We start from the raw sequence: 18,989 nt of genomic DNA on the forward strand, positions 1-18,989 counted from the left end.
CTTGGTACTTTGATATTTACTCCCAGAATGAAACCGGTCCTTTTTTTAAAAAAGTTGTGTTATTTGCTCTTTCAGCTCTGATTTCACTCTTCAGTATTCCTGTTATTTATGAACGACACCAGGTAATGTCTTAACTGTCACCTGCAGAACATAAAACTCACTCTTATGCTGTAAAGGACTTAAAAAAGATCCAGTTCCCAGGCCTGGTCTTAACCCTTTAATGTGTTGGCATGTAGTAATGTTTGATATTCTTTGTCAGTGTTAACTTTTTAATGCTCTTATCCTCTTTCTTAGGCGCAGATAGATCATTATCTAGGACTTGCAAATAAGAGTGTTAAAGATGCCATGGCTAAGTAAGTACACCCTGCAGCTTCCTTTCCAAGGGCGAGGGCGGCATTCTCCTGCACACCCGAGTCACTTCAGCCTTGGCAGAACGCTCCTAAGTGCCAGCACTGCTTCTATGCTTGCTTCCTTCTCGTTTTTTTTTTTAAAGAGACATTGTTGATACCTACATTGTGAAACAAAGGTGAAAAAATTATAGTGTGCATTTTGGTAGCTTTAGGAGTCTCTCAATAATATACAACATAGCATGTTTTAAAGAAGCAGGGAACAAACAAAAATTGACATTTTTCTTTTTTTGTAGAATCCAAGCAAAAATCCCTGGATTGAAGCGCAAAGCAGAATGAAAAGCCCCAAGCAGTAGGAATTGGTCTTGGAGGGGACTCGTCTGATAACGGGGTGGGGTCGGGTGAGCCCTCGGCAGCGGGCAGCTTCAGCTCTTTGTTCTTAGCAGTGCGCTGTTTGAGGAAAGCTTACCTGTCTTTCTTCCCGTGTTTATCATCTAAGTTCTATAAGCTGCTGTGTATGGGTTTAAATCGTAATCATCCTTGTTTTCCTGTATGAGCACTGGTGAATAAACTGAGCTGACAAAGTGGTATATTTTATTGCAGGTAGTTTTGCTGTATTTGGGAAATTGCAAGAAGGTAAAGCTGAAAAAAAAAAACTTCACAGTGTACTGTGTTTGGTTGGTGTAAATGGATGCAGATTTCTCTGAATGAAATGTTTAGACGAGATCATACTACTAAAGCAGGAATGAAAATGCTGTCTTTATGGTATGCTCTAGGTGTATTGTGAACTTACTGTTATATTGCCAATATACGTAAATATAGACATAATCTCTATATAGTGTTTCACAAAGCTTAGATCTTTACCTTCCAGCTTCCCCACAGTACTTGACCTCTGAGTCATTGGTTATACAGTGTAGTCTCAAGCACATAAACTAGGAAGAGAATATATTTCTAGGAGCACTACCATCTGTCTTTAAGGAAACAACACAGACCCCAGCATAAACGTCATTGCAAAGACTTACTGTATAGTTAATTGTGTCACAAACTCTGATTCTGTGGACTGAATTTAATACTTCCAAATGTTTGCAGTTATCAAACATAGTTATGCAAGAAATCATAAAATGAAGACTTATGCCATTGTGGTTAAGCTGTAATGAATTATCTGTGGAATGCATTGTGAACTGTAAAAACAAAGTTTCAATAAAGCTTATAGACTTAATGTATGCGTTTAGTGTTTTGGTTTCGTGAATGTCCTGAACACAGTGATAGGCTGTCTAGTGTGAACAAATGGTGACAGACATGCTTGTAGAAGGTTCATGAAACAGCTAAGGAACAAAGAACATAATACATAGTGACATTTATTTGACCCATAGCAAAAGGTTTTACATTTTTACACTTGGACTGAAAATAAACTCATGCACCAATATTTTAACAGAATATAGTGCAAGATTTATGAACATACACAAAATTATACCACATAAACTTTACAAATGAGACTTTCAAAAGTTTTTATAACACACACTATTGCTCTTCAAATATATGTGTACATTTACATATGCCACTGATTAATCAGGTGTCCATCCACATGGTTATTTAAATGCAAGATCTGGTCAGAATGAAAAGTCAGTAGTGCAAAATAGGCAGACATGGTATCACTCAGCATCACCAGTTACAGGAAACAGAATTAGGACTGCATAGGGACTCTACTAGGGGCCCAACAACCTACTAGTGGATTAATGTAAGGCATTAATAAATTGGCATGTAAAGTAGCTTAATGAGTAGTCTAATCCTTTTAGAATGCTGAAGCACTTCTGTAGTAAATGTTAATAATCTATTCTTCAACTGAAAATACTTCATTTCATCCTTTCTATAAATTGACAACTGCAGATAGCTAGGAGCTCAGGGTGTGTACAGACCAGAGAAGGGTTCTGGCGTGTGTACTCAGTGGCCTCATCCCCGCCAGCCTACTTCCAGTGAGTGTCCTCTGTGTAAGGGAACTGAGGAGCTTTACAGTAATATTGTCCAAGTCACATTCTGTCCTACAACTGACTGAAGAAATTCAAGTACGTCTTTGAGAGATTTTTTTTTAAATCTAGATTTAGCCTGCATTGATTATCTGAAACCAATGGAGCCAAGCCAGCCCTACCCAAGAGTATAAACCTTCTAGCAAGACAAATCGGCTCACTCATTTTGACATACTGTAGATTTTCCCCCTTTTACATCTTGTAGAAGTTGTTTTGTTTGAAGGATTTAGGTTAGGTTGTGGATTTGGCACTAACATAAAATTCATGCTACTTCTCACAGAATTGGAGTTCCTCTGCTGCTCACCTTCCCCATAACCACTGTGTCCCAGCAGGTAACTGATGCCTTTAGAAACCCTAGACACACAGAACAAGTGATAGAGCCTGCTAATCCCATAGCCCTCCTCAGTTTCGAAGTTTTAGCACCATGTGTAGAAAGGAGACATTGTGGTAGGTGAGGCAGCAGCCCACACAGCTGGGAACTCTCAAGGCACTTAATGGATATAAAACTGCAAATGAAACCTTAAAAAATTAAGTTTTTAAACTTGTTTATACATGGCTCATTTGGTTTTGAAAGCTAAATGTGGCAACCAGGCTGTCTGTTTCTGTACTTTAGTGCTTCCAACTTACACTGTCATATCCAGTGAACATTCTTGAAATATATAGAAAAAGAATAACAAAACACCTTTGTAAAAGTCTTAATGCAAATTAAAAGCTACATATTGGTTAGGGTAACAGGCTGTAAATTTTGTCAGTGGGCTACATCATCAGGATTTAGTTGTCAATGTTACTAATAGGTACAGGTTTTAGTCTCCAGAACAGAGGCAAACAGTCTTAATATTGTAGAACTTTATCATCTTTCTTGGCATCACCGCCTTGCAAAGTCCATATTGTGAGAGAGTCCTGCAACCTCACTGGCACCCAGAGCTCGTGTGTCCCACGGTTAGTGTCGAGGAGGCACCTCTGCACTGCCTGGGCGTAGCTGGGGAAAAGCAGCATAGTGCACGAGGTTCTGGTGTTTACAGACATCGCCACACAAATACACTGAAAAGCAGACCAGAAATTCTTGTGTGGCCAGTTTCTATAATTTTGCCAAGTATCCAAACACAGTCTTGCCAAATGCTCAAGATACCTGTCCTGTTAGTATTGAAAAGGTCTTATTCGTGCCATTGAAATGAAGCCCTTTTTATATGGTATACACCTGTATCCAAACCCCTACGTTTTTAGGTTACTGTAAGTCCTGTTTAGTAAACAAGTCACCTTATATTTCCCCCACTGGGGGGCCTAATTCATTTAGGTCTCATAGTCCCAGCTTGTTCTGTTTGGCTGGTATTGTTTTGAATGGGTGTTAATATTCCAAAAGGAACAGGTGTCAGTATTATCTCAAGCATCGTTAAGTACCTACAGTAGATGTCATGGTGGCTAGAGATGACTCTGCAGGCAGGCCATCACAATGCACTGTGTTCTTTATATGTGCCTCTTCTACAGCTTAAAGATGTCAACATTTGTTTTCAGTGTTTTAAAATTAACTTAGTGCATGTGCACTATAGCATGAGTGAGGAAGTCAGGACAGTTTTCAGGGGTAGATTCTCTCCATTTGGATCACTTGAAATTGAAATTCATCGGGCTTGGCAGCAAGCACCTTTATATTACCAGCCATGTTTTTCTTCTTTATCTCCTCCCCCTGAGTCTTTATTAAACAAAAACCATATTTGTAATAAAGCCTTTCAATATGTCAAAATTGAGTTACGATACAATGACCTGGGCCTGTCCAGGAAACCCCTACCTCAGAAATGAGAGGCTACAGATCTGTGGGTCTAGTTGGAAGGGTTTCTTCTAAAACAATGGCTTCCCAGCCATGCTTCATGCAGAGTAACATGCTCACTTCACCATGAGGTCAAAAGCTGCCTTTGTTGTCTATGCACACATCTAGTAGAGATGTTACTGACTAGCCCTAGACCATCACCTGCTGTTCCTCCTGTTGGCTTAGGGCAGCACCTGCATCAGCTGTTTTTAGTGTCACAAGGCTCAGTATTAATATCTTCATGCCTCTTGGCTATAGTGATGCATCTAAAAGACACTAGCACAGACTGGTAATTCTACAGGACACATGGATAAAGGTTGATTTTAAACTAATAATTCTCAGTGATTGTTTCTACTGTAGTTAACCATTCTAGATTTCTTACCTTTTTTGTCTCTCCCAGCAATGTTTAAGATAGCTATCACATGCCATGAGCCCAGTAATCCCAGGTCAACATTAGTGGGGACACAGGTCTGTCAAAATTTGTTAACCCCAACAACAGAATATAATGAGTTCTTGTTTTTCCCTAAGAACGCATGTGATTTCCTTTTTCCTGTCTCACGTCAGACCCTTCCTGTGCCTCAGCAGAGCCTGCCCCATAGGACACCTGAACTAGACAGAGACAATGGGGCTTGAGTCAGCCGAATCGATCAGGGTATACCTGCAGTCGTCTCCTCCGGTGCTGACCACATACTTGTCATCATAAGAAAAACGGATGTTTGTCACATGAGCTGAGTGACCAAAGTAGCGTTTATGCTTGGCCTGTAAGGAAATAAATGGAGGCAGCTGAGTGCCTGTTATTCCCAGTAACTGCCCTACTCCCAGAAATTCCTGAGCTCTGTCTGCACAAGGAGTTGATGGAAGGGTGCCTGTTCTGGCTTTGCAGTTTCCCTTCCTCTTAGAGCTACAGACTCTGTCCGCTCCTGATAGCCAGGCTCATGAAGTTTCAGCTGTAACCACAGCATTTCCAGGGTACATCTGCCAACCAGCCTTTTGTGATTTCCCTGCCTCATTCTCTCCCTTGTGGCCATTTTGTCCACCCACCATCTATCTAGTTTCTAGGACTGTGTCTCCAGAGGGACACTAAAGCATCAGCCAAAAATCTCCAGGGCTGGTACCATGACAACTCTGATGGTCATCTATATGTGTAGGTATTTCAGACTACACAGGCAGGATCACCACCTGGAGGCACATCAGGGGCTACTTGGGAAGACTCACAAATTTTTCTGTGCATGGAAAATCAAAGAGCTTCACTAGCCCAAAATCATCTCCTGTGACAATGTTCAAGCCAGCATGGGTCACACATGCACAGTTGACATCAGCCTTGTCTGCATTTCGTGGCCAGATTCCAATGACTTCATCTCCTAGAACACTGTTTCAAGAGGGAAAGGTGTTAGGAAGATGTGACAGAATTTCCTAGGGCCATTGTCCCCTCCTGGGGTAAGAAGTAGCTAGGAATTCTGCATGATTTGGTCATGTGGCAGCCATGGCTGTCCCCTGCCCTTGCACAGTTCCTTCTGAAACCCCATCAGTACACTCCAGAAATAAAAGTTTATTTCCATCTTTTATTTTCTTCTTTGTAGTCCTACTGATGTATGTGTGTTGGCAAGGGTGGGGCTTCTGACTTAAATTGTCCCTTGCCTTGAATAAAGCATTGTTTCTTAGCCTGCTCAACAATAGTTCTAGTCCCCAACACCCCACCCCTGTGCCTTCTTTCTCCAGGTTACTGGAAGTTTTGCTGTCAATGAACTTGGTCAAAACATCTGGACTTGCTGAGTGGGGCTTGAGGTTGGTATGAATGATTAGATGAAAAGAACTTGGTGCTTACAAAGCGCCAATCAGATCAGGCATACCTTAAGCCAGTGTCAAGCAGCTTTCCATGCTCACCCCTCCCCCGGCCCACCCTGAGGAAAGACAGTTTCATCTCAGCTCTTCCTATCATACCATCACAAACCCAGAGGCAGAGGTGGGACCTCTTCCTCAAGTAGAGTTCGCTTCAGTCACCTTGTCCAGGAAGCCCAGGTGATCTTCTCGATGACAATGGCTTCAGTTACCTGCTTCCCCAGGGGAACCTCGTGCACCTGGCGCTTATAGGCTCCTGTTGACACCTGTAAGCGGAGAGGAATCACAGTCATCTGTTTCTTGTCGCAGAGACCCCCTTGGCTGTCTTCCCCAAAATGTTCAGCCCCAACATCAAAACCCAAACTCAGCGCTGGGCTACAAAGCCTGGACGCGGCCCCTGCTAAAGTTCGCAGAATGGGGTGTCTCCTAACCCAAAGCCTGGACACTGCCCATGCTAAAGTTGATAGGCTGGGGTATCTTCTACCACTCTTCACTCCTGTTTCCCAAAGTCCTAACACATTGGCTCTCCAAATGTGACTGCACATCCAGAACTGTGAACTTGTTAGAAACAGGAATTTTTGACTCAGCTTGTCAACTCAAACCCTGTGAGGGTAGGCCAAGCAGTCTTGTAACAGCCTCCCACTGATTCCAATACACATAAAAATCCCTGTTCTTAGAGAACAGTGGCATGAAAGACAAGTTTTATTGTAGGCAGTGTCTGATGGATCTGCTTCTCTAAAAGTCCCATAGAGGAAAAGCCACTGTTTTCACATTAAAGGACATTTGCCAGCATCTTACATCTTAGGTTCCTTTCCTCCGCATGGTGACAATACCTCTACATAAGCTACCCAGGCTTTTCTTCTGTTCATGGCATGGCATGAGCCTAAGTCTTACTCACTTCAGGGTTTCAATGGCTTGGAACAGAAATCCCATCCCCTTTGTAAGATAACTCCTACATAGCACACAGACTTGGTCTAAACAGCACTTGCTTAGAAGGGAGGCAGGGCTAAACTGACACCTCTAAATGGGTGGTTGGCACAAGTATGACATTTGTGATCTAATATTTGCCTTTTCCATGGAAGGCATAACAAACATTGTATCCATCTAAAAGCCCACCTAGCCTAATGCTTTGAAAAGTGAGTATGTGCATTACTCTCCTTTTGTAGTGAATATTCAATTCTACACCCCCAAATGCTGGCTACTTTTGTTTTTAGCCATCAGTTAGTTCAAAGGTAGGACTCCTCTTACTGTGCTGGACCCAGTGATGATCTCCAGCTCACTCCAGCATGCCACAGCATAAACAATAACAAGTTCAGTGAAGCCCTAGAGAACTAGAAATTAGGACGTTTTTTAAAAATGTGTTTATGAGGCCATGTGTGCATGTGTATACATACACATACACAAGTGCCTGCTATGGTGCATGTATGGTATGAAGGCCAGAGGAAATTGTGGGAATCAGGTCTCCTATCATGGGAGATGTGGGAGGGTTTGAACGTGGTTGTTGGGCTCAGATGCAGGCACTGCTACTGCTAAGCCATCTCCCCAGCCCTGGAAATCAGGAAATTCTGATGGTTAGTGAAAGTAGGTTGAAGATGTCTAGTGATATGTTCCCTGCTATGCATTTTTTCTTTTGGTTTTTGTTTCTTACTAAAGATATATAATCCAAGCCTCTGCTCTACAGTCATAAACTAGGGGGAAAGGATAGCTCCTGGAAGTTGCCTGTGGTGGATAAGTTGCCCAGCACACCATCAACACTCTACTAATAGGAGCACGATTTTTGTTGCTCTTCTTGGTTGCCCTTGAGACAAGTTACCCACAAGCATACCTGAATGTATTTGCTGTCTGCAGAAAAGTCCAGCTGAATGACAAAGCTTGGGATATCTTTGCAGTAGCCAATGCGGTTCAGACTTGTGCCCTGAGTGAGGTCATAGAAGTCAACTGTGTGCTCAGAAGAACCCACGGCTAAGAATCTGTTGTCTGGGCTGATTCTAGAGAAAACAAAATCAAGAGCATGGTCCACAAGGAGGCTCTTTGGGGCTGGTCAGATACAAGGCAGATCTGAACACACAAAGATGGGTTAGCTCTGCCTCAGACCACTCACCTGATGTCTTGGATGGCAGATTTCCGGTCTCGTTTCTTCCCCCAGACTTTCAGGCTGTTCACCAGCAAGATGACAAACTCTCCGTTCTTCATGCCAATGGCCACCATCTCCCCATCAGGGCTGTAGGCTGCACACCTGGCCGCATGGCCCAGGTTCACCTTGTTTAGCAGTTTCTAAACAGATGCAGAGAGTCATCTGAAGCCTCAAGCATGGGCTAATTTTCGGGGGAAGTCCTACATCAGGACAGGGAAGTCAAACTACGCCAGCTGCCACTGAGGGCCACCAGTGTCTTCACAGTCCGCCTCCTTGAGCATGGTGATTAGAGCCGCTTGGGGGACAGCACCTTTTAGGACAGGGCTTAGCAAACATTGCCGGTTATGTCGTCATAACTTTGCATTGACACTGTAGGATCTGTGTCCTAATTAGTCGGCTTTGTCATGCCGACTGTGAACAGCAGATAAAGAGTGTGGGTGGCTTCGCCTGTTGAAACAGGCAGTGGGCCAGGCCCAGGCCTTAGGCTTTGCTGGCCTCTTGCTCTTGAAATGGGCTCTCACTTTCTAGTTGGGCATGTTTGTGACATTGCTGCCCGTACAGAAGTGACACTGATATCAGTCTTGGAAGATTTTGTAAATGCTAACAATAGCATCCAGGAAGCACTCAGTATATAGTAGGTTTTCAGTGGGTGAAAGCTGTATTTAGGCACCTTAGTAGCTTAAAAAACCGGAAGTGTAACATGTGCACGTGCTTGCATGTCTGCTCTTTGACCGTTACGTTAAAATATGACTACACATTTCTTAGCCACCTTGAACCAGAGCTCTGGAGTTTGTTCTGGGCTACATAGGCCAACCTTTCCCTTGATACTTTACGTTCTCACCCTAGGTGAATTTTAAAGCTGCTGTCCCAGCCTTCCTGGGACCTGATGGGAACATTGGACATTCTCAAACATTTCTCTCTCTCTACCTCTCCCCTTGTCGTTTCATAAAAAGATGGTAATTCTCAATTCTATCATTCCAGAATTATGAACCTGTAGGGCTCAGCAGAGTGCTTGTCTAATATCCATGAGGCCTTGGCTTGTGCATAACAGCGCACACCTGCATTCCCAGCACTGGAGAAGTGCAGGCAGGAGAATCAGGAGGGTGAATGTCTTTCTTTACTACATTCTGAGTTCAAGGCCAGCCTAGGCTGTGAGACCCCCCTCTCAGTACACGCATATCTAGACAGATGAACTGCTAAAGGGAGATGGGTGTGTAATGGACTTTCATTAGTAGCCTTCCTAACAGAGCAGGCCCAGCGCATCCCCATCTCTGGCTTGACACAGGCCCTCTCCACTCCAGCTGCTACAGGCACTTGAGCCAGACAGAGTTGTGGAACACTGTGAAGACGCGGCTTTGCCAAGGCTCCTTCTTACTGGTTTAATAAAAAGCTAAACAGCCATTGACTAGGTGGGACAGCCAGACACAGAGGACACTGACAGAGAAAGGAGGAGTCACCAGGAGAGACAGAGGGGAAAGACATACTGGAAGACAGGTAAGGCCACTTGGCAATATGTGGAGAAATGGAAATAGATTAATTTAAGTTGTAAGAACTAGTTAGTAACAAGTCTAAGCTATGGCTGAGCTTTTATAATAATCAGTCTCAGTGTCATTGAGGAGCTGACAGTCCCAAGGAAAAACACTGGCTGTACAAAGTAGGCTCCTTACCTTGTCAGCCAGGTCCCAGATCCTTGCTGTGCCATCATTGCTGGCTGAGATGAAGATGTCCTTGGAGGGATGTGTGGCTAGGCCCCAGATCTCCCCCTCCATGTGTCCGTCAATCAAGATGTTTGAAGCAGCATTTTTTTCACCGACTTCAATTATTTCACCATCTTTAGTTCCTACTAAAATTTTCCCCTGTTACAATAAAATACTATTAGAAAAAGAACTGTATGAGCCCATTTATCTGAGGTAACCAGGGTGGTTAAATTCCTGGGACACAGAGGAGAATGGAAGTTACCAGGGGCAGGAGGGAGGGTGAGTGGGAGGTGGTGTTTAACAGAAACTCAGTTTTAATAAGAAAATGTTTGAAGGCAACAGTATAAATGTGTTTAATGTCTATGAATTATACGGAAATGGTTAAAATGGTAAGTTTTATGTGTTTTGCCACAGCTTAAAAAATCATTTAAAGCCAGGTGGTGATGGCACACACCTTTAATCCCAGCACTCAGGAGGCAGAGGCAGGCAGATCTCTGAATTTGAGGCCAGCCTGATCTACAGAGGGTGTTCCAGGACAGACAGAACTGTTACACAGAGAAACCCTGTCTTGAAAAAACACACATACCAAACACTACTACTACTAATAACAATAACTCACTCAACAGCACTGTCAGTGGAACTCTGCTGTGTTGGTATTAAAGTAAGAGCTGAGCGGTAACTAGTTAAGGACTTACCACCTGATAGCTGCCTCCTGTCCTTCTCACTTTGCCTTTTTTTCCTTTTGGTTTTTTGAGGCAGGGTTTCTCTGTGTAGCCCTGGCTGTCCTGGAACTCACTCTGTAAGCCAGGCTGGCCTTGAACTCACAGAGATCCCCTGCCTCTGCCTCCCGAGTGTGCACCACCACCACTTAGCTGTCACTCTGCCTTTTCTAGCAGCTACTTTGATCAGTGTCCTTGTCAGGTCTGCTAGAACATCCCAGTGAGGCAGCTAATACCAGTCTTAGACAACTGCAACTCATATTAATTAATTTTTTCATGCAATATATTTTGTCATTCTTTCCCCTCCCCCTAACTCCTACTCCCTACTACCCAACTTCTCTCTCTCTCTCTCTCTCTCTCTCTCTCTCTCTCTGTCTCTGTCTCTAAAATAAACCTAACACAAAAATATACACAAAACAAAACAAACAAACTACCAAAACCCAAAACTACAAAGTCTACTTTGTGTTGGCCAGCTCCTCCTGAGCATGTGTCCTGCCCTGCTCCACTGGAGAAAGCTATTTTTCCCTCTGCCAGCAGCTAACAAGGTCAAGTTCTTCTTTGCACTGGACAAACATCCTGCCTGCACCTCACACACTCATGCTTCCAAATGATTGACCCTTAGCTCTTAAGAACTTGTGGGATGCAGTCAGGGTTGCCTGCAGGACTCATCTCTGAAGAGCACCTTAGAAATGAACACGGGAAATTCAGCAGTGAGAGACTCCTTTCAAACATCCTCTCCAGGTGGAATTGTAACCCATTAGAAAGGGAAGAGTGGGTGTGGCACACCTCCCGGGTCTCACTGTGCAGCTCCATCAGACGGTTCAGTGGCCTTGACTCCCTTCTGGTCTCAGAACACTTTGCAGGTGATTTGGTGTCACTCAACTTATGAGAACAGTGTTTGCAGTGACAGTGGATGGCTTCCTGTGAAATATGAAGCCCTCTTGCCCTGGGTGCTGGACACAGGTTCAGAGACACCCCTAGCCTTCCTGGACGAGTAGGTTCACCTGGCTCTGACTGAGGAACAGACTGTTTAAGGCTTGAACAAACACTGGAAGAAAGCAAGCCTGCTGGGAACCCATCTCCTGTCTCAGCTCAGCCTGGAGGAGTGTCCCACGGGGCCAGCCATACTCACTTTGCCTCGGCACACAGAGCGCACACACTCCACCAGCTGCCCTGTCTCCAACTGGAAAGCCCGGCAACGCTTCATCTCCTGGTCCCACAACTTTACAGCCCCTCCTTCTTTAGTCCTAAAGAAGTCAAAAGAGGAATTCACCCACTCCCTCAAGACTTCCCTTCAAAGCCCTTAGCACCAGTCCACCCAGGCCCAGCAGGTTGGACCCTCCAGGGTCTCCCCCTTCCTAGGTCCCGCAGATTTCCTTCAAAAGCATATCTCTGGAGGACAGCAAGTGTAGTCCTCAAAGCCAGTCCTGTTTTCATTAGCCTAATAGTAATGTTTCATGATCCCTGCCCTCTCTTCCTCCCTCCCTCCAAGAGCTGCTATGGGCAGCATTTGCAAAGTCACAAGAGCTTTCTAAGAAGGATCTCCTGAGTTCTCAGCTGCCATGGTCTCTACTGTCCTCTCGGGAAGACCTTGGGTTCTTTTTCAGAGATGGCAGTCTGATCTAACACAGAGAAGATAGGAACACCACAAACTGACATCCTGTCATTTTGTCCCAAGATGGTAGCAAACAAGTCCCCAAGAGGGGCCTTTGCTTACGGCCGTTCTTTCCCACCAGTCACGATAAGTCCATCCCGGAGGGTGGTGTACATTGTGAAAACAGGGCCTGTGTGAGCCTTGGCCACCAGCCGGATGAGGAAGTGCTCCTTCCACACGTAGACATCTCCATTGATGGCACCGGTGAAAGTGAGGTTGTTCTGTAAACAAAGGGACACCTTGGCAACCAGGACTATGCTGGCATATTTTTAATTATGCGTGTGTGCATGTGTCCATGCATATGAGCATAGGTACTCACAGAGGCCAGAGGCATTGAATGCCTTGGATCAGAGTTACAGGCAGTCACAGGACACCTGAGTGGGTGCTGGGAACTGAATTCAGGTCCTCTGGAAGAGCCGTGAATGCTCTTAGCCACTGAACAATTTTCCCAGCCAGACTAGCTCCTTTGCTGAGATGACCAGCTGTGCATTGCCAGTTTGGTCTCCATTAAAGCCAAATAGATTTGCAGAGAACCGGAAGAACATGAGAGGCCACCTGGCTTTACAATTTACTTGCTAATTGACTTGGGCATTTTTGCATTCCTACTGTGTGCACCTCTGCAGCATCAGCACGAGGCAGGCCATAGTAGGCGAAGGGCTATCCCCAAACAAGAAGGAGACTTGCCTGGGGTTCACCCAGGAAGTGGACACATGACACTTGGAACACCTGGAGCTTCCTTGCATGCACCAGAAGGAGTTTGCACTGGCTCGGAGATTTATAGAGCAAGAGGGCCAGGGGAAAAAGACCATTCCCTGAGGTAGAAGTTATTCCCAGCATTCTCAGGGGTTGCTCAAGCAGGGTGTCTGTATTTCTAGAAAGGACAACTGTGACAGGAATAGTCGGGTGTGGGTGGCACTACCGCATTTTCTGGTGTCCCAGACAGAATAAGAAGGAAAAAGCGAGCTGAGCACCAGGCATCTGCCCCGAGTGTGGTCACCTCGGCGCTGCCATCATGTCTCTGCTGTCGCGATGATCTGATCTTAACCCACCAGCCAAAAGAAAGGCTTCCTTGCTTAACTTGCTCTCCTCAGCGATTTCCTCATAGCAATGAGAAAATACTAGTACTTTTTGACTCAACATTTCAGAACAAAAAATAAGTAAAAATTGTAGCCAGTTGAGGTACAAAGGAGACAGCTCAGTCAGGAAGTACTTGCCTTGCAAGAATGAGGACCTGAGTTCAATCCCCAGAACCTACATTTAAAAAAGCTTGGTGTGCTAGTATGTGCCTGTAATCTTGGTGCTGGGAAACTGGAGACAGGCAGACCCCTGAGGGTCACTGGCTAGCCAACCTAGCCTAATTAGCAAGCCTTGGGTTTAGTGACAGACTCAAAGGAGGTATCCACACATCTACCAGCATACTGACACACATACACGCACACAGAGCAGCCAATCCCCTATGGATGCCAAGGATGGGGAACACTGATTTCTAAACACAGAGCAGCCAATCCCCTATGGATGCCAAGGATGGGAGACACTGATTTCTAAACACAGAGCAGCCAATCCCCTATGGATGCCAAGGATGGGGGACACTGATTTCTAAACACACAGCAGTCAATCCCTTGTGGATGCCAAGGATGGGAGACACTGATTACTAAACACACAGCAGCCAATCCCCTATGGATGCCAAGGATGGGGGACACTGATTTCTAAACACACAGCAGTCAATCCCTTGTGGATGCCAAGGATGGGAGACACTGATTACTAAGGAGCTACAACGTAAGTAAGGGACAATGTAGAAGTGGCTTTCTTGTTGACTTTGGCTTCTTGGCCAAACCCTCTCCCAGTGCCTCTCCTGAGGATTCAGGACCTTCTCTAGAAAGAAGTTACTGGAACTTACAGCACCAAAAGCCACAGACAGCATCGTCTGCATCTTGGCAGCTTCCATGGACCCGATGACCCCTTTCTTGTATAGCAGACCACTTCCAGCCAGCGTCCAGAACTTCATGTGTTTGACCCCAACAGATACAAACTGTGTATCTGAGTCAGGGCGAAATTCTACCACAAATATACGCTCCAGGTGACCCCCTCGGCTGGCAACCTTGGTACCTGTATGGGCGACAGAGTCCAATGAGGCTAGTCCTTCTGCCATGCATGAGCCAGAACAGGAAGTAATAGCCCAGACTGGCTTTCCATCCACTCAGAACTCAGGTCAGAGTTCCTTCTTTAAGTGCATTCCTTTCAGGCACTGTTCCAAGGAAGGCATGCATGGGGGGGGGGATTTTCCAGAGAAGTGGGTGCTACAAACAGAACCCTCCCATACACCAACAAGTCCATGAATAGTGCAGGAAATGACTGTGGCCCATGACATGGAAGCTTCTAGATTCCAGAAAAGGGTAGAACTGATCTACCTTGCTACTGATCTATCTTCCTACTCCGGAATCAGCACTGCAGGATGCCCCGCCCTTCCAGGGCCACTGGGAGCTCAGATTCTTCAGACACCTTTTATTTTCTTATTTCTATCCATGATTCCTGTGTGCATTTTCTTTAGCCCCTGTGCTCCTTTTCAGTTTGTGCATTTTATGCTTATATATTCTACTTTTTATATTTCATTACTAGTTTTTCTTACATCATATTCTGAATGTCTCATTAGCCTTCATCTTGAGTTTCAGCTCCATTTGTAGAACGTCTTTGAACATCTCAACCTCTCTGCTCTGCCCCCAGGTTCCTTGCTGTGTTGGTATAACAACCATTCTAGCTGCGAAGGGACTGAGAGAAGTCGAAGAGCCCACGCAGGTGGGCAGCGCTTGGCCGTGATAGCCACGCCACACTGGGAACTAGTGGATTCCTTTGGATCTTTTTAAGACCTCTGTGTTTCTATTCCTGCATTTTAAGACTCTCTTTTTATTCTTTTAAACCCTTAGAGTTAAAATTTTTATTTTAATCTTGTTACTTTTTCTTTAAGGCTCTTTCCATGCCCTCTCAATGTTTTGGTTCCAATTTCTTCTCCCCCCTCCTTTATTATTTATCCTGATTTTTTTCTTCTCATATGTGTACATTTGCTCATTTGTTTTCACTATGGTTCCACAGGAGAGCGGTAGTTGTTTTGGTGGTAGGTTTTAATGAAGCTGGCCTTGTAGCTACAGATACTCAGCAAAAGAAGCCTTTTCCAGGGGAGGCTGTATCAGGAGAGCCTTCTACCCCACACATTGGCTAACCACTGAGCATCTGAAATCCTCACAGTAGTAATGGTTCTCACTGCCTGGGGCTTTGAAAGCCATGGACTCCAAGATCATAAACCATGTCTGACAGCAAAGGACAGGTGGAAAGAAAAGTATCCTCAACTCTTGTAAGAGTTGGGGTGAACAATAATCTATAAAGACCAATGCTCCAGTGGTCTTTATAGTGGGCTATGGAAGCGGTAGTGTAAGTGGCCAATAAGAGGTGCAAAGATCAACCTCACCAGCTTTGGGGGAAATGCAAACTTCTAATGAGTCCTATTTAAGCCTTCTTAAGCCTTCTCCTCTTGTTTTAATCTCATGGGTATTTTTAACTGTGGAGACACTGAGTTGGCTTCTGGTCTGTTGATAACAAATTAGAAAGACATATATAGGATCTGAAACATGCATTGTATGTAATATGTTCACTTGAAATCCCATGTTATTATTCATACACATGCTCTCCAAAATGTGTCATAGCAAGACCGGAATGCACAATATGCTCTTTAGTGATAACACGAATGTGCATAAATCAGTGTGTGTTATTTGTATGAAGGTAGGACTCGAAGAAAACACACACACACTAGAGAAAGGAAGAGAAGCTGTGTCCAGTCAACCATGAAGAGGGCATCTTCTCAGAACCCTCTGGCAAACTGGTTCCAACTAACACAAGGAGAGGACACCCCATGCTTCTCTCCTCCAGGAAGCCAGTTTAAGAGGAGATTTGACAGTTAGTGGAGACGAGTGACTTTTCTAGTTCTTGCTGCCTTGGTGGTCAGGTTCTGTCTGGAGAGACAGATGGGAGAGGTGAGGAGGGAGCATGCATTGAAGACAGTAGACTGGCTGGGGCCATAGGCTCACTCTTCTCCTGGGACTTGGGACTAGAGTCAACAGCCTGAGAAAAAGGGGTATCTGGAACACAACTCTGCCCCGGAAAGAGGGGACTTTATGAAAAGAGCTAACAGTGGGTGGGCTTCTTGGGAAGTGACAGGGGCTGTATCCTGGGAGATATTCATGCAGATGGAAGGAAGCCTGCCAGGAAAGCACCGGAGGATTCTGTGGGATAGACTTGGATGACTGGAAGGTATCCCTAGCCCTTCCAACTCTGGCATGCCTTGAGGCTGCAAGGTATGCTGCTTCATTTCTCATCTGCACCATCTAGTTGATCCACTGACCACCTGGATCATAAGCAACTGACCGCATCCCAGAGAGATGGACACAATGAACTGTAAACCAGATGACAGTGTGGTTTCCTGGAAATACCATGGGTCTAGTTGATCCACTGACCACCTGGATCATAAGCAACTGACCGCATCCCAGAGAGATGGACACAATGACTTTAAACAGATGACAGTGTGGTTTCCTGGAAATACCATGGGTCTAGCTGTCTCCCAGAGCAGTGTAAGGAGACTTATTCTTAACATTTGTCAGTCTGTGGCCTCTCTTAACTGGGGCTCAGGAAAGACAGAAGCTTTTCTTAGAATGTATATGCCTGTTTAAAGCCCTTCTTCACACCCTTTCCATGAGAAGAGGAGGAGCTAATGGGACTCCAGAGTCCTAGATTGGAGAAGTGTCATTTCTCTACCTGCCTGCTCAGTGTGTCCCAGATACCAGCTGCAGAGAGACCTCATTAGTGCCCCTACTAATTGGATCTCAAGGTCGACCTGAGCATATACTCAGAAAATTGCATATTTTAATTACAATTACAAATTTAGAAGCAGCTAGTATGTGTGCGTGTGTGCCTGCGTGCTTGCGTGTGTGTGTGTGTGTGTGTGTGTGTGTGTGTGTGTGTGTGTGATAGGGATAGATAAAGAAAGAAACTCATTAACTATATTATAAACCAGTGATTCCCAACCTTTCTAGTGCTGCAACCCTTTAATGCAGTTCCTCATGTTGTGGTGACTCCCAACATATTCTTGTTGTTACTTCATAACTGTGATTTTGTTACTGTTATGTGTCACAATGTAAATATCTGTGCCCCCTGTGACAGCTCTGAGACCAGCAGGTTGAGAACTGCTGCTATAAACAGTGATTAAGGTGAACCCTCATTTCATAAGTATTAAAGCATAAAAATACTGTGAACAACTGAAATTTGCTTTCAGTGGCCAGGCTCACTCCAGTTCTAACAACAAGGTGGCCAAGGTAAACCAGTTGGAGTAGAATCCAGAGGCCACCAAAAGGAACGCTGAGGACAGGGAGTTTAGAGAGGAAGGTGGCGATAGAGAAGGGATGGTGCTGTCCCTGTGGCCAGTGTTAGCACTTTGCCAACACACCCACAAGCCACCATGGCTCCTGAGTCGCCTCCAGCTGGCCATGGCACAGGCCATGAGATCTGAGCGCGGCTTGCCTGGAAGCAGTCTGGGGTTCCATCCCAGCATACCTCATAGGGGAGCCCCGTGGGAGGAAAGCGAAGCCCAGCTTGTTACCTTCTTGCCATCGCCAGACAGTGATGGTGTGCTCTGGGTCCACGCCCACAGACACCAGGAGCTTCCCGGTCGCACTGAAGTTGACGTAGTTCACCCCCTTGGAGTGGAAACACCGCAGCATGGAGAGCGTGTGTTTGGTCACGGCATCCCAGATGTGGATTGAAGGTGTTGTCCCTGAGGGTGGAGACACGACAGAGGTGGCCTTCCTTGGACAAGTGTTTAAGGGTATCACAGTCACTGGGCATAAGAGACATGTAGTCTGACCTGGCTAGAGAAGGACATTAAGAAACTTGCTACTACAGAGAGAGTATATGGACATTTACGTCTGACACACTTGCAGAGGGTTATTCAAAGGAACCGGTAAGGATGGATTTGTATCTGTAGCACAGCCAGATACAACCACTAAATGGTACATTGATATGGTCTTGCTGTGCGGATTTGAACTATTCACCCCTGGGGCAGCTTTGCCTGTGCTTTGCAAGGTGTCACCTGCCACAGTGGGCAATAGCGGTGAGGAAGCATCAGGAGAGACAGCAGTGAGTCACATTCCTAGCAGTACAGCACTCAGCCCCAGTAAAGCACACTCCAAAGGATGCTGTAAAATGGGCTTTGATGAAAGCAAGCCAGAGACTTCCAAAAACAGATACGCAGGTGATTTTTCACAGATGTGCAGTTCACATCTGTTGCTGGTGGTTTCTTGGGAAACAGAAGAGTCAGGCACACATGCTATACTGCACTCCTGCCAAGCTCTCATCAGGCTGAAAGACATAGGGCTCACTTGCACATGGGTATCCAGTCCACAAGGAAGAGGACCACCTACTTATTTAACTATAAGGTCTTGGTCTGATTTTAGGGTCCCTCAGAATCACTGGTAACTACACGTATCAACTCAAGGTACAGAGATATAGCTTAAGACTCAAAAAGCCAGAAAGGGTTTGGGTCACACTCCTCTCCAGAGAGTACCAGTACTGATAGGCCAGTGCCTTTGTACAGCTGCAAGAGCCAGTGGGGAGCCAGGAAGAAGCCCTACCTATCTGGCTGGTAGCCACCACGTTTCTGTATTTTGGGTGCTGGTTCACGGTGAGGCAGAGGATGTCATCTGTGTGCTCCAGGTAAAAGCTCTGACTGCCTAG

The 18,989-nt window shown here is 45.3% G+C and overlaps 2 protein-coding genes across 8 annotated transcripts in view; one reads left to right on the top strand and one right to left on the bottom strand.

Annotated features, from left to right (window-relative positions):
* The window catches only part of Rtn4 (reticulon 4), a 48,133-nt gene extending 46,567 nt beyond the window's left edge, over nucleotides 1-1,566 (top strand). For all 4 annotated transcript variants that reach the window (XM_005070340.4, XM_040733160.1, XM_005070344.2 and 1 more), the window contains 3 exons: nucleotides 76-122; nucleotides 295-353; nucleotides 644-1,566. In XM_005070340.4, the coding sequence (XP_005070397.1) occupies nucleotides 76-122; nucleotides 295-353; nucleotides 644-686 (149 nt within the window). In that variant the 3' untranslated portion in view covers nucleotides 687-1,566. The remainder of the gene's footprint in view (nucleotides 1-75; nucleotides 123-294; nucleotides 354-643) is intronic.
* Nucleotides 1,567-1,689: 123 nt separating this feature from the next.
* Nucleotides 1,690-18,989, bottom strand: part of Eml6 (EMAP like 6) — a 251,358-nt gene continuing 234,058 nt past the window's right edge. For 2 of the 4 annotated variants that reach the window (XM_021227280.2, XM_040733158.1), the window contains 12 exons: nucleotides 18,887-18,985; nucleotides 17,857-18,030; nucleotides 14,113-14,321; nucleotides 12,279-12,436; nucleotides 11,694-11,808; nucleotides 9,813-10,001; nucleotides 8,113-8,285; nucleotides 7,837-7,999; nucleotides 6,174-6,277; nucleotides 5,388-5,541; nucleotides 4,831-4,931; nucleotides 1,690-3,412 (listed from right to left, as the gene is read on the bottom strand). In XM_021227280.2, the coding sequence (XP_021082939.1) occupies nucleotides 3,388-3,412; nucleotides 4,831-4,931; nucleotides 5,388-5,541; nucleotides 6,174-6,277; nucleotides 7,837-7,999; nucleotides 8,113-8,285; nucleotides 9,813-10,001; nucleotides 11,694-11,808; nucleotides 12,279-12,436; nucleotides 14,113-14,321; nucleotides 17,857-18,030; nucleotides 18,887-18,985 (1,664 nt within the window). In that variant the 3' untranslated portion in view covers nucleotides 1,690-3,387. Of the gene's footprint in view, nucleotides 3,413-4,830; nucleotides 4,932-5,387; nucleotides 5,542-6,113; nucleotides 6,278-7,836; nucleotides 8,000-8,112; nucleotides 8,286-9,812; nucleotides 10,002-11,693; nucleotides 11,809-12,278; nucleotides 12,437-14,112; nucleotides 14,322-17,856; nucleotides 18,031-18,886; nucleotides 18,986-18,989 lie in introns of those variants that run through there. The other 2 variants (XR_005871731.1, XR_005871732.1) reach the window with 2 other exon arrangements.

The sequence above is a fragment of the Mesocricetus auratus genome, unplaced genomic scaffold (assembly GCF_017639785.1).
Source record: "Mesocricetus auratus isolate SY011 unplaced genomic scaffold, BCM_Maur_2.0 Super-Scaffold_100029, whole genome shotgun sequence".
In the NCBI taxonomy this organism is placed as follows: Eukaryota; Metazoa; Chordata; class Mammalia; order Rodentia; family Cricetidae; genus Mesocricetus; species Mesocricetus auratus.